Raw genomic sequence first — 14,786 nt, 5'->3', positions numbered from 1 at the left:
GTGGACACTGCCTTATAAAGAAGTTTGGATTCTTCCCTGGCTTCTATAGATGATCCTGGTCTCCCATCCGGTCCTCAATCGGGGAACCTAGCTTCCTCCCGGGCTCCTATGGAGGAGCTTGGCCTGCACGCAGGTCTTTACGGAGGATGCTGTCCCCCCACAGGCCCTTATGGGAGGGCCTAGCCTCATCCCACAGGATCCTATGGAGTAGTCTGGCCTCCCCCCCGGCCCTTATTGAGGAGCCCGGCCTTCCCACAGGAGCCCATAAAGGAGCCAACCCCAACCCCGCTCGGCTCCTGACAGGAGGCTCGGCCCCGCCCCGCCCGGGCGCCGGCGCACAGGGCTGCGTTGCGTCCTTCCGTGGCTCATGTAGCCGCCGCGCTGCTGATTGGACGGGAGCGCGCAGGGGGTTTGTCAGTCCCCCCACTTTCCGCCCGCTTCCGGCGCGGCCGCGGTGCGGTGTTTACGCAGTGCAGGGCCATGGCGGAGGCGGTGAGGGGGCTCCGCACGGCCCGCGCCAAGAGCAGGCCCAAGGTACGGGGGTACCGCGGGGACGGCGGGGAGCGGCTCGGGGTGAGGTTCCTCCGGCCCTCGGCCGGGCTGGCACCGCCGCCTCCCGGTTGTGGCGGGTCCAGTGGGTTTAGAGCGGCGGGGAGGGGTCTGTGGGGTTGTTACACGCCGTCGGGCGTTCGTCAGGGGTTTGTCTCGTGTTCGGGACTGTCTTCCTGAGTGGGTTTAAAGCGGCGGAGAGGGTGTCAGCTCCAGGCCGTGTTTGTGTTCGTGTTTGTTTGTCTGCTGCTGGTGGAATCAGTTGGATCGGGGGGTGTGTGCCTACCTAAAAAGACAGGCCCCATCCGTGGCAGTGTTCAAGGCCAGGTCGGCCGGGGCTTGGAGCAAGCTGCTCTAGTAGGAGGTGTCCGTGGCAGGGGGCCGGGACTTGATGAGCTTTGAGGTCCCTTCCAGCACAACCCACTCTGTGATTCTATGTTTCTTATAGTATGTAGCCTTTTCAAATAGCTCTGCACGGTGAGGCAGCTGCAGTAGGTTCTGCCGTGAAGCTGTAAAGCCATAGATCTGACTGGCATTTAGCACTGTTTTAGTGTGGTGTGGGGTGACAGCCTTACTTGCATCTCATACGCACAGCTTTAGCTTTGAAATGCTCAAAACATGAGGCCATGTATAGCAGACAGCAGCGTTTCATTAGTTGGTGCTACAGTTGTTAAGTATCTCTCTTCCCAAGTTTTAATGGTGCTGTATGTTCCTTGTTCATGTTGTTGATACCGACAGCTTTCTGAAGGCTTTGTTTTCCTTGCAGCTGAGCTTTGAGAATAAATTGGTGAATTAATTGATTACTGTTCTGTAAAACAAGGGTCAGATCTAAGTGTCAGCTACGGCTGTGATTCCAGAACAAGTTTTATTTAGTGGTCAGGTAAAGACTGGAAGGAAAACCCGTCACAGAAGAGTAAGCGTGTCATTGTTTGTTTTGAGTCACTGCCACAGCATTTGCGAGGCAGCCACATCATAAGACTGCTGCTTGGGAGAATCAGTTCCCTGCAGCAAGGTGGGGATTTCCTGGTGACCCCGCAGCCCCTTCACACACGTGTAGAATGACTCTGGTGGCTGCTGTCTTTGGCTGTGCCTTGCAGGTGTAATTCACTGTGAAACAATTCCCTGGCAATGTCACGTGTGGAATCCATAATTCTTCAGTGTTACAATGACCCATTCCTGATATTTTTGTGGCTATTATTATGCTCACCTCTGTTAATATTGTGTTTTGAGGGTGCCGTGTGGGGCTCAGTCACGTTAAAGGACTTTTCCATTCCCACGCCTCAGAAAGAGCCGCAATCCGGTGAAAAGCTGAACTTTTGTGAGCTGGGAGGAAGGCTGCTCAGCTGCAGGGCTGCCAAGCAGTGGAACGAAGGCCAGGGCTTCTTGAGAAGAGTAGCCCCGAAGTTCAGCTAGTCCAGCACGCGTAACACAGTGAGGTGGCAAAAGCAGTGAACCCAGAACTGGTGAAGATGAGCCTGTGTGACTGTGTGCATCTTGGTGGGGAGCACTCAGGTCATATCATAGAATCCCAGAGTGGTTTGGGTTGGAAGAGAGCGTAAAGCTCATGCAGTTCCAACCCCCTGCCATGGGCAGGGACACCTTCCACTAGAGCAGCTTGCTCCAAGCCCCGTCCAGCCTGGCCTTGACCACTGTCAGCGATGGGGCAGCCACAGCTTCTCTGGGCACCCTGTGCCAGCGCCTCAGCACCCTCACAGAAAAGAAGAACTGCCTAAGATCTCATCTCTATCTCCCCTCTGTCAGGTTAAAGCCATTCCCCTTGTCCTGTCCCTACAGGCCCTTGTCCAAAGCCCATCTCCAGGTTTCTTGTACCCCCTTTAGGTACTGGGAGCTTCTCTACGATCTCCTCTTTAGGAGCCTTTTCTTCTCCAGGCTGAACCAGCCCAGCTCTCTCAGCCTGGCTCCAGAGCAGAGCTGCTCCAGCCATCACAGCATTTCCATGTCATCCTCTGGACTCGCTCCAACAGCTCCACGTCCCTCTTGTGTTGTTGCCCAAGAGCTGGATCAGGACTGCAGGGATGGTTTCCCCAGAGCGCAGCAGAGGGAGAGAATCCCCTCCCTTGACCTGCTGCTCACGCTTTTGGGATGCAGCCCGGGATAGTGTTGTTCACTGATTTGCTGGGAGAGGAGAATGTTTTGACATGGACAAGGCTAATGAGCAGGTGTCATCTTTGGCTTAAAGGCTAAACCTCAGAACATAGAACAGCAAGTTTTGTTTAGCTATTAATTGACAACCTGATTTCTGTCATCCTTTCTCACATGAAATCCCTGTTAACAGTTATGGCTTTTTTTTTTTTTTTTCCCCTTGGAATGTGGGAACTGAAAGGCACTTCATAAATTTGAAAAACAACCATTCTATCTAACAGTGGCATTTGGGAGGAATAGAGGATGCTGCTGAGAGGTAAAGGGAGTTTTTTCTGTATGAGGACTACAAGAGGGAACTTCGAGGTTGTAGCGGGGTGTCCTGGGTTCAGCTATAGCAGTCATTTTTTTCCTTCTTAGCGCTGGTGCAGTGCTGTGTTTTTTAACTTTCAGCCTGGGAACAACGCTGATAACACCAATGTTTAGTTGTTGCTAAGTAATGTTTACTCCGACCAAGGACTTTCTCAGTCTCATGCTCTGCCAGGGGGGAGGGGAAGCCGGGAGGAAGCAGAGACAAGAACCTGACCCAAACTGGCTAAAGGGGTATTCCATATCACAGCACGTCATGCCCAGTATATAAAGTGGGGGGAGTTACCTGCAAGGCCCAGATTGCTGCTTGGGTCAGGCTGGGTATCAGTCGGCGGGTGGTGAGCAATTGTATCCTCTCTGCTTGTTATTTCCCTTATCATTATTGTTATTGGTGGTAGCAGTAGTGGTTTTGTATTATACCTTAGTTCCTGGACTGTTCTTACTCAACCCGTGGGAGTTACATTCTTTCGATTCTCCTCCCCATCCCCCCAGGAGTGGAGGGAGAAAGAAGGAAAGGAGGGAGTGAGCGGCTGCGTGGTTCTGAGTTACCTACTGGGCTTAAACCACGAGACGGGGAAAGGACCAGCGTTGTTTGAAAAGTTTGTGATTCAGCACACTGTCAGAGTGTGATCTAGTGATAAAGGATGCTGTGGAAATCACTAACCTTGAGTTAATCGTCAGGTGATATTTATTGTAACAACAAGTCCTAATTTAAGGAATTGTGCTAATCTATTTTTAACCTCTCACCTGTAGTTTAGTTATCATTGGAGTGTGTCAGAACTGTGTTGCGATCGGATACTGGAAAACACAGTCTGAAAGCAAGGCCAGTGTATTGCCATTTTGTAAAGCAGCTGTTATCATATATTAAGGAAAAATTAGGCTTGAGATGGAGGTTAGCTAGGGCCTGGATGTGAGCTGTTTTCATGTGTGCCTAAGGCAAAGTCACGTCATATGTTTAGTGAAAGTATATGTGATAGTGTAAGCAAGTTCTATCATATTTTCCCAGTTATGGAGAAATACTGAGAGCTTTTCTGAACTTCAGCTGTTGTCGTTGTCACGTTATCTCCAAAACTGGAGTGCTGTAACCCAACTCTTCTCAGTTTCACTCCTTATAAACTGGTATGTGTACACAAACAATTTGTAAATTGGGAAAACACTTTGCTGATTTTATCTTTTAGAAATTAGCATCTGATTTACAAATTGGCAAAATTGTTGTTGATCTCATGTACAACATCATTTCCCATGCTGTGCTTTGGCAAGAAGGCTAATCTACACCTTAGACTAGGTTTATGGGATGTATTTACCCCAAAACTGGTCTTAATTTGAAAGTATGCAATTGATTTGCAATTTTAAAGTCATTGCCAAGTTTTCCTACATCTCTAGCATGTAATTCCTATTAAAAACAGGTATTTCAGTAATTGTGCAGATGTTATGATAGTTTTAGAATGAGATTGGGGGGTGCATTTCAGACTTTCTTTGGTGTGAAATTACCTTTTTGAAAATATTTTTTAATTTATTAAAATATTTCTGTAAAACTTAAGGCAAATCACTAATAACTTTTTTTTTTTCTTAATATGATGTCTAGTGACTCTTTTCAGAGGTCAGGGTGCTGTTACTTTGATTATTTTATGTTAATGAAACATTCTGTCCTGTGATATTTATAGCTTCTTTCGTAGAAATGTTGAAGCGTAGATCAAGAACTGACCAAGAAAATAGACACTGATAGACAGGCTTCAAAGGGCAGCTAAAGAACATTGATATGTGTGGTACATTTGTTTTTACCTTTAGTGGTAAGAAAATCAATGTGTTAAAGAGGAGCTTTTGCAGTTGTGATGTTGACAGACACTAGTTTTGGCAATGGTGGGATTTGGGGGGAGTTTCACCTCGTAGTGACACTGTTAATTATATTTTTTTCTCTTTTTCCCTAGGAAAAAAAGAAGAAAAGTAGTGAGGAGACCCAGGTACAAAAGTTTGATGATGTTTTCCTCCCTCCTGTGGCAGAAGTGTCTTCTCAAGCCGATAAAGTGCAAGCGGGACACGTTGGAGAATTTACAGAAATTCGTCTCAGTGATGAAGCGGAGGATGGAAAACCCAGAAGTGATGTGTGTGACATCCCCCAGAGTAATTTATCTTCAGGAAATGAAAGGTCTTCGACAGCAACTCTGGAGCCTTCCACAGATGCAGAAGAGCTCAGAGCCTATCCTTCCCATGAGGAATGTAGGGGGGATGTTGAGAAGAGTGGAAAAAGCAAGTTGGAGAAACCTCACAACCCTGTGGAGGTGGTTGCTAGCAGATCAGGAAACTCTGATTTGTTGAGTAGTACCTTTCATTCCAGTGCTGCTGGCTCTCAGACAGTAGCGGGCTTTGTACAGGATAAAGGACCTGAAAATGTACAAGAAGTTAAAAATTCTCTTGTCTGTTCTTCAGAGAAGCTCCCTCTTTGCATCTCACAGCTCTCTGAGAAATCCAAAGCACGTGTTTCACAGCCAGTATTCAAACCAGTTTATCCAGACTTGTCAGATAAACTATCTTATGAGAGACCAACCATAATAGCAGTTAAGCCACTGTTGCACAATGAAAAGCTGTATCCAGAGCTGCCCACCGAGCCAGAGCTGGTGCCATTTACCAGGGAACAGCTCAAAATCTTTGAGCCATGTTCGTGGCTGGAGAATGTTGATTCCTACACAGAGGAATTTGAAAGCGTTGCTCATCAGGACAGGCACGAGTTCTATGAACTGGTCCTGAACTACATGCGCTGCAGGAAGCAGCTGTTACTGGCTGAGGCAGAGCTCCAGGCTATGACTACAGACTGCCAAAATGTTAAGGGGAGATTATGGACTTTTAAAGAAGAACAGAAAACTGTGCAGGTGCTGTTGCCAAAGCCACTTTTGAACCCAAATTATTTGAGTGTGATTCCAGACATTAAGTTTACTTGCTGTGAAGTTTATTGTGTTTAAGCTGTTTTGTTTTGAAAGAGGTAGTTGCTTTTGCTTTGTCTCTCCACTGACCCCCAGCACTTCACAATGTCATCCTGTTAAGATTTAAGACAGTTTGTTGTTTGTTATTTTAACTCTGATGGGTGTAGGGTAGTGGGATTCTCAGTCAGTGATCTCTTTTGGAGTCAGACTCGTTTCTGCAGTCAATCAGAACGAGCTATGCACACACAGTTCTGCCTGTAGCATGGGGTGAATTTTATCTCACAGTACTCCAAGTAGGTGCAGGACATAGTTGGTGGAGGAGGATTTCAGAATGACTGTAGTGGTGATGTCCCATCTGCCTTGCTGCCTGTAGTGACAGTTTTCATTGATGTCATTCCTGGCTGTGCTGCTGTCAGAGGTGACAACTGCAGAGGAGCTCGAGCCATGCTTTTGGCCAATCCTGTTGCTCAAAGGAGAGGGAGCGTGAGGTCCATCCACTTCCAGTAACTGTTGCTCCATAAGTGTAGCTGTAGTTTTAGCTACTTCCAGGGTGTTCATGGCTCTCTGTAGCCTTTCTGTCTGCAAACCACAGGGCTTTGGGGAGCTCTTTGGGGTGCACATCAGAAAAGTTTTTCCCCAAACTCGTTTTGTGTCATTTGTCTTTGGAACTGAATGTTACAGTGGGAGTGAATGAAATTACTCTGGCACTCTGATGCTGTTTATAGCCAACATGTCACCAGAATTGTCCAAGGGTGCTAAATACCTATGTATGTGGCAGCTTTTACTATTATTTTTGTGAGTGCAGTGCCTCTCCCATGCAATTCCTCAGAGCTGAGGCACTGAGAGACATCCACTGAACAGATATGAATCTTCCTTTTTACTGAGGAACAACACTGAACCTCACGGGACTCTCAGTTTTGTGCTCATCACTTTCTCTACTGAAAGCAATTTTGGCTTGACTCTTACATCCCCACTGGTCATCATACAGTTGGGCTAAGCTTGCGGCTTGCTTTATTCCATTCCAGTTCACTGTGTATTTATTGTATGTCCAGACTAATTGTCTTTACACCAATTTGGACAGAGCCTGGGGCGACATGGTCTAGTGTGAGGTGTCCCTGTCCATAGCAGTGGGGTTGGAACTGGATGATCTTAAGGTCCTTTCCAACTCAAACTATTCTGTGATTGTAATTTAAAATTCTTGTTCTACTAACTTAGGAAACACAGGGGTATTCAAGCTAAGCTTCCAAAGTGCTGCTTCTGAAGTATGTTTTTTATTGCATAAAAAAACCCCAGGAATGTTATGTATTTGGCTTTCTTGTGCTGAAGAATTAAGACATCATAGAATAAACTAGGTTGGAAGAGACCTTTAAGATCACTGAGTTCAAGAGACAGGGCAGAGGAAGGCTGGCCTCAGGTTTTAATTCCAGTTTGGGAAAAATTTACAGTGCAGTTAACGTCTCAAAATTTTAAACATAAAATGGAGAATTGCTACAAATACTCAGTTCTGGGAGCTTAGAAACAAATCTGTCTTGTTTCAGTACATATGTTAGCTGTAAAATACCAGATCCAAATATTTATCTAAATCTATAAAGAAGCAGGTGTGCTAACTGGGAATGAGACTTGGCTTTGTTCACATCTGTCAGTGATACAGACAAGCCACTTCAGGTCTATTTCTAAATCTGAGTTACTGAGGGTTTATAGAGTTATTTTTTCAGAAGTCAGGGATGTGAATCTTCCATAATCAGTAGCTCTAAAAAGTATATAGGATGTTCCCAAATATTTGTCTTTTCTACTTACGTATTGTCCCCTTTCATGAAAGCTGTAAAATCTGGTGAGGAGTGGGTTATGTCAAGGTTCATTTCTGTAAGCATGCTTGACCCAAGAAAATGGCAGAACCACTTACATGAAGTAATTGGTCTCTTTCCAGGGTGTCTGTGCCGATCAGTGCAAAGTGACGGGTCACCATCGCTACCAGACAGTGGAGCTGAATGACAGTGTGTTGGGGGAACTGAAAAGACTGTTGGAAGCCAAAGCAGAACACGTGCATCAGACACTGGCACTGCACTCGTACACTTCGGTGTTGTCCCGGTTGCAGGTGGAGTCATATGTCTACAGGTTGCTCAGCAGCTCATCTCTCCTGAGATCAGTGGCTCTTCAGCAACAGGAACAAGGTGTGTTGCTGGTCCGGACCACTCCCCATGCTGTTCAGGGTGCCCAGCACCTTGTTCACCTGCAGTTTGGAGTCTTGTAGTAGAATTTGTATACTGGTGCTTTTCTCCTCTGATACTAAAACCTGCTGAACTCGTGTAGGGATCAGAGAAACTTTGTTCTCACAGGAATATCTCAAATGCTCTTAAATTATCCCACTGGAGAGTGGGACCTGAATGCAGGAGTGCTTTCCTCTTCACACCAGGTGGGATGGGACACCCAGACTCCAGTCTTTTGTTGTCAAAGGCAATGTGTAATACAGTGCCTTTTCTAAACTGTTGATGCACAATTCTAAAACCAGCTGGATAGTTTTCCTCCTTTACTGCCTCTTTGAAGGCCATTTGAAATCTTGCAGCACTAATACTTAGAAATCCTTTTGGTTTTCATCCTAGGTGTATTACTTATTTGGATTTGTTCCAGTATAATATTTTTCCTAAAGTATTCCTCCTCCTTCTGCCTGGACATTTATCCTTCCTACTCCTCCTCCCTTTGTCCTCATCTCCTAGGTCGTTTATATGCATGGTAAATGATGGTTTGTACAGTTTCTGTTGAGGGAAGGCCTTTTATGCGAGTAACCATAGTATATTCTTCCTGTAATTAGTGTCTGGTGTTTAATTATAAGATCATATAAAGTCCTCTACGTAAGTGTTCTTTGTCAGATTTACCAAGCAGCTGTGTTGAAATATCTTGGTATCTATAGATATACAGAGAGGAAGTTTTCAATATAGCCCTAAAACCACTACTTACACAACTATTTTGAGAGCTTCTCATCAAAGCTCCGTAATTCTCTTTTTAATTTACAGTTTCAAAGCAGTCAGAAAATCTGTCTTCAGACTTGGGCCACTTGAAGGAGTGTATCAGCGTCCTTTTCAGTTTCACTCGCAGAGTTATTGAAGATTCTCAGTTCCAGAGTGACCTTCTCATGTGGCTGCAGAGACTGGTGAGGGAGTAAGCATGGATGTATCTGATCCAGCACGTGGGATGAATTTGGGAGTGATTTTTGCAAGTGTTACTGTTTCTCTCACTGTCCCACATGCAGTGATTTTCTGGGGTTTTGTTCTACTTGAGGAACAGAATTTGTTAGTTAGAATGAATTCCCTTGTCTGATGAAGTCAGTGGAGGTCAGCAGCATTAATGAGGGCTAGCACCTGCTAGCCCTCAACACTGCTCAAAATGGACTTAATATTCATTATGCTTTTATTTTTGAAGTTAAAGCTAATTAGACTTGTAATTTTTGAGAAACTTCTATTCTTGCTTATTTCTAAGTGAATTAGTTTTTAATGAAATTTCAAAGTAATTAATTTTATACACCAAAGAAAACAATTTGTAGCTCATAAGCTGAGCAAGCAGACTTAAATATTGTTCTCTTTTAACTTGCTCTGAAAATTGAGGTTTGTTACAAAGCATGGGAAGGAGAAATGAAAACACAGTATTACTCTAGTTAGCGAAGGAATGAGCCTTGAAATTGTTCACAAGATTCCAATATTCTTCCCTTTAGGTGTCCGTGTTGCAAAGAATTGGCTGTCCAGGTGACCATCTTTTCCTCTTCAACCACATCCTTCGGTGTCCAGCTGGGATCAGTGAATGGGCTTGTCCATTCATTCAGGTGTGAATGTTTAATTCTTTATTGTCAGAAAATTGGAGTGGAATGGGGAAGAGAGGAGAGTGTCTTGTGCCTGGTCAACCCCTCATGCTGGCACCATGTTTCCAGGCATGTGGAATCATCTTTACAGTGAGGGGTTTGTCAAGAGATGTATTTACTGATGTTAGCCCAACCAAGAGCAGATTAACAGGGAAACACCATGAAAGGGAGTCAAGGACTTGTGGTGTGCCTTGGAGGGCCTCAAACAGCAACAGGTTTTGGGAGTGCTCTCTAAGAAATGGGAAGAATATTCAGACTTGAAGCAGCAATCGTATATAAGACCAGTGAGATTGGAGGTGGCTCTGATTGTTGTGTAAGGGCTGAGGAAGAACAGATTTTTATATCCTGCATGGTGAAATGGGACTGGTTTCCTTGGAGAGTTTATTACTTACGTAATTTGAAAGTCAAGGGAAAGAGCTCGCTCTGTATAGGTCAGAGGGAGTGCAGATATCCAAAGGCACCAGGGCGTTCTTGCAAAGAGCATTTTTTCTCCTCCAAGAGGGGAAGATGTTGGAAATGTAGCTGTAGGAAAAGGATTGCAATTACACAACGAGGGGAAATGTAAGCAATGAAATAAAATAATAGAGTACAATCACTTAGGTTGGAAAAGACCCTTAAGATCACGGAGTCCAAGCGTTAACCTCACATGGTAGGATCCTAACTTCCCCTGTGCTCAATATCCCATTTCCTCTGGTGCCCAGCAGTACATGTGAAACAAGGAGAGAAGCTGTCTCTTTTGTGGAGCTTTTGATGGTTATTTTTCCTTTGCTCCTTTAATTTCTATAACTACTGCTTTTGAACAACTGCCAATATTTTGTCATAGCAATACTTTCTCCAGGGTGTGGGTACTGTGTTGGACAGATACTTTTTAGTCTGAACAAAAAGATAGTGAAAAATGTGAAACTCAGATTTTGAATTTCTCTGATAAAACTGATTTGCCCTTTATTTGGCTTATTTATATTTACTTAGATTTTTGCATTTAATTTCAGATCAAAGTCTTGGATAACCCATCAGGTGTCTTTCATTTCATGCAGTCTCTTGCCTTGCTTATGTTGCCTGTCAAGTGAGTATGAATATGGTTTTATAAATATGTTCTCATTATTTAAGAGGAGAAAACATGACACATGATCTCCTTGTAAGAGTCTGAAAGTTCATTGCAGGCAGTCATAAAAGCAGGCACAAGTAAGAAACTTGCAGTTTAGATAAAACTCTTTTTACTCATTCATCTTAAAACACAGCCCTGGCAGTACATTCTCCTACTGTGTATGGTATGATTCAGCTTGCTTTCAGCTGTCAAATAGCTTGTGAAGACTTACATACCCACATGTTTTGTCACTGTGAGTTCTTGCCTTGCTCAATGCCCTGTTCATTATACTGTCTTGGCTACAGAAGCACTTCAGTGAAGGGTTTGATAAATTGGTGTATTTGATGGTTGGGCTTCTTAATTTATTTTTCATCCTTTTTTTTTATCTGTAAATAAGACTTGGTGCTTGAAGAAGCTAGTTAATGAAATTAGTCATTACTGAAAGCACTTAAGTGCTTCAGATTAAATATCTAATTTCCCTCCCTCTCTGCACAAATTTTAAAGAATCAAATTGCTGGTATTTAGAGTTGTCACAGTGATTTTGATAGCCTGACCCTGAGTTAAGTAGGAGTCCTGTTTTTTGGAAGCTATTATTTTAAAGTTTTGTTTTCACATTTCTTGTCTAGAGCTGCCTGGGGAAACAAGTGTTCTGAGGGCATGAGTATTGCCAGTGCATTTTGATGCTTGTGTTTTGAACAAGGCTGACTTAAGATGTCTGGAGTGATGCTCTCAACTGTTGATACAATAATGTAGAACCTCCACAATGGCTGTACTTACTGATAAAAGAGCTGAGACTTGTCTGTTACAGGTGCTGCATGTCAGGAACAAATTTGAATACTGAATTTGGTTTGTGAGATCAATATCTTAATATGAATGTGTTAAAAATTAAATACAAGTTTTATCAGAGTATGAATTTAAGATCTGGAGGGTGATACTATGCTGGAGTTTGTGGCACTTTCTGCAGAGTTCTGCCAATACATTTCAAGTTAGAAGGAAGTTGGTTGTTGGGATTTTAACTTTTTATATAACCTTTCTGCACATTTTTTTACCGTGCTGTTATGTCTGAACAGCTAAGGATTTATATGATATAGAATCTGAAGATCAGTATCCCAGACATAAGGTGGTCTAATACATGGAACTGGAGCTGGCTTGATCTGAGGCAACTCTTTCCTGGAAGGTCTTCAGTTGTGGTAGCTCAGCATACATTGGACTAGTCTTACTAGCACTGATGTGGTGTCCAGCTAATGCAGCTATGAATGTTGTGTGGTGGAGCACTTATCCTGTTTGTTGTTGACTTAGCGGGTGATAGCCCTAAATGTTGTAGAGGACATCTTCTGAAGGATGATATCCTTCTTTTTATTTATTTTATTTATTTATTTTTTTTTTTTAGAGGCATTGTCTTATACATGTGCAAGACCAGTGTTGTTTCTTGCATATTTGCCTGTGTTTCTGTACAGGGCTGATAGCCTTTTACATTGCTCAGAATATTGCTTGGAAGACCATTTACTGAATACACCATATTTGTGTGAGTCTTCAAGGACCAAGGTTATCATAGAATCATTTAGAATCGTGGGATCATTTAGGTTGGAAAGGACTTCTAAGATCATTGGGTCCGGCCGTAAACCTAACGCTGCCAAGTCCACTACTAAACCATTTCACTAAATGCCACATCTACACGTGTTTTTAAACACCTCCAAGAATGGTGACTCCACCACTTCCCTGGGCAGCCTGTTCCAGTGCTTGACAAGCCTTTTGGTGGAGAAATTGTTCCTAATTTCCAGTCTAAACCTCCCCTGGCGCTGCTTGAGGCTGTTTCCTCTAGTCCTGTCACTTGCTACTGGGGAGATGAGATGACCCCCACCTCACTACAGCTTCCTGTCAGGTAGTTGTAGAGAGCGATAAGGTCCCCCCTGAGCCTTCTCTTTTCCAGACTAAATCCCCTTAGGTCCCTCAGCTGTTCCTCATCACACTTGTGCTCCAGGCCCTGCACCAGCTCCATTTGCCCTTCTCTGGACCTGCTCCAGCACCTCAATGTCTCTCTTCTAGTGTGGAGCACAGGACTGAACACAGGATTCGAGGTGTGGCCTCACCAGAGTCCTGTACAGGAGGATGATCACTGCCCTGGCCCTGCTGGCCACACTATTGCTGATACAGGCCAGGATGCTCCTGGCCTTCTTGGCTGCCTGGGCAAACTGCTGGCTCATATTCTATTGGCAGAAGACCAACACCCTCAGGTTCTTTTCTACTGGGCTGCTTTCTGACATAGTTATTAGTTTCTTGTATTTGTTTTTCTAATATCTCCTCCTAAATAAAAGATGACTTAATTCAGAATTTTTAATTTTCTGTAAACTTTATTTTTCACTTCAAATCAGAAATCGGGCGGACTTTGTGTGCCATATGAAACCAACTGAAAGGAAAAGTTCCTCTTCATCTGGGAAAGAATCTGGGAACTGGACCCTGGTAGATGAAGGAGGAGAAGAGGTACAGCAAAAGACTTCCTTCTTTTTTTCCCCTTTATGCTTTTGCTCAGCTTATTGTATCGATTTTTTTTTTTTTGAAATGGAGAAAAAAAAGCTGACTTGTCTGGTTAAATAACATCATTCAAAACTTAGATCTATTTTATTCTCCTTTTATCTCTGTGATATAATTGTAGACAGTGGAGCTTCCAGAATGAGTATTACTGATAGGATTTAAATGTTTGAGCTATTGTGTGCAAAAGGAGCATGGCAGTAGACATATATTTGAATAACTTCCCTTCAGAAGCTGTGTTGGACTAACATAGCATTGCCTTTAGTTCTGTTCCCTAACTGATGAGGGCTTTTATGTAAGAACATAGAGAGAAGAGGAGTTTAGAGGCTTGTAATGTGGAAGGAGAGTTCATTTGTGCTTTCTTTGTTTTTCTCTTACACGCAAAATGGAGTTAGCACAGTAGCAATGTGCTTTTACAATATGTTTTATTGTAAAGCTACTAAAAGTGACTGTATTTGTCCCATAGGATGAGGATCCTGAAACCAGCTGGATTCTGCTTTTGGAAGATGACTTGATTGCCCTGTTGTCACAGTTTCCATTTCACGAACTCTTTCAGCACTTCCTTGGGTTTAAGTCTGGAGGTAAATCAGCTGCTAAAGAGTTATTATTCATTTTGCTTACACTAATTGTGTTAATGATTAAAGCTGCCAAGAATGCTGCTGCATTATGAGAGTCTGAGTGAAGTAAAAACGAGACTGCACAGCTCACAGACTAAATAGATGAGACAAAAGTTATCCCATGTGTATGGGATAACTTATATACTTATAGCCATACTAGCGTGCAAAACATTACAGTCCTTTCTCGTAGTTTTGATCTGCTTGGTATTATACTCGCAGATGTGCTTTCAGAAATAATTTTGCTCATTTGCCTCTTAGTTGAAATGTTACTGTGATTTTTCTCTAATTATTTATTAATTCTTTATTTTGATGAATCTCTGGACAAGTACAAGAAGATAATTGCATGCTAGAGGTCATATAACCTGCATAATTTTATTTGTACTTTCACACTTAACATGTATTAATTGTTCATTTCATAAGCAAAATACAAATTTCAGTTCACTGTATAGCTAGCAAACAACAAACTGTTTGAATGCTTGTTAAGTTACTTTAAAAATCCAGAATTCACACTTTTTTTGAGACTTTTTTTTTTTTTTTTTTTTTAACTGTCTTGGTCTTAGGTGCTTATTTTCCTGAAAAAACAACTCCCCAGGAGATGATGAAGATTTTTGCATTTGCAAACTCCTTAGTGGAGCTTCTGTCTGTGGGATTGGAAACATTTAACAGAGCACGGTACCGACAGTTTGTGAAGCGAATTGGTCAGCTGATCAAGTAAGAGAATATTTTCTCTGTGACATGATTAAATTTTTTCATACAGTTGGGTTTAAAGT

The 14,786-nt window shown here is 43.2% G+C and overlaps 1 protein-coding gene across 9 annotated transcripts in view; it reads left to right on the top strand.

Annotated features, from left to right (window-relative positions):
• Positions 1-462: 462 nt before the first annotated feature.
• The window catches only part of EPG5 (ectopic P-granules autophagy protein 5 homolog), a 59,085-nt gene continuing 44,761 nt past the window's right edge, over positions 463-14,786 (top strand). For 5 of the 9 annotated variants that reach the window (XR_003989075.1, XM_030469772.1, XM_030469774.1 and 2 more), the window contains exons 1-9: positions 463-534; positions 4,947-5,885; positions 7,864-8,107; positions 8,948-9,084; positions 9,643-9,750; positions 10,776-10,849; positions 13,243-13,351; positions 13,866-13,980; positions 14,577-14,727. Coding sequence is in view for 8 of the 9 variants with exons in the window: in XM_030469772.1 (XP_030325632.1) it covers positions 481-534; positions 4,947-5,885; positions 7,864-8,107; positions 8,948-9,084; positions 9,643-9,750; positions 10,776-10,849; positions 13,243-13,351; positions 13,866-13,980; positions 14,577-14,727 (1,931 nt within the window). In the remaining variant the exon portion in view is untranslated. Of the gene's footprint in view, positions 535-4,946; positions 5,886-7,863; positions 8,108-8,947; positions 9,093-9,642; positions 9,753-10,755; positions 10,850-13,242; positions 13,352-13,865; positions 13,981-14,576; positions 14,728-14,786 lie in introns of all 9 variants that reach the window. The other 4 variants (XM_030469775.1, XM_030469776.1, XM_030469778.1 and 1 more) reach the window with 4 other exon arrangements.

This window comes from Strigops habroptila, chromosome Z (assembly GCF_004027225.2).
Source record: "Strigops habroptila isolate Jane chromosome Z, bStrHab1.2.pri, whole genome shotgun sequence".
NCBI classification, from domain to species: domain Eukaryota; kingdom Metazoa; phylum Chordata; class Aves; order Psittaciformes; family Psittacidae; genus Strigops; species Strigops habroptila.
This window is presented reverse-complemented; position numbering and strand designations above follow the sequence as displayed.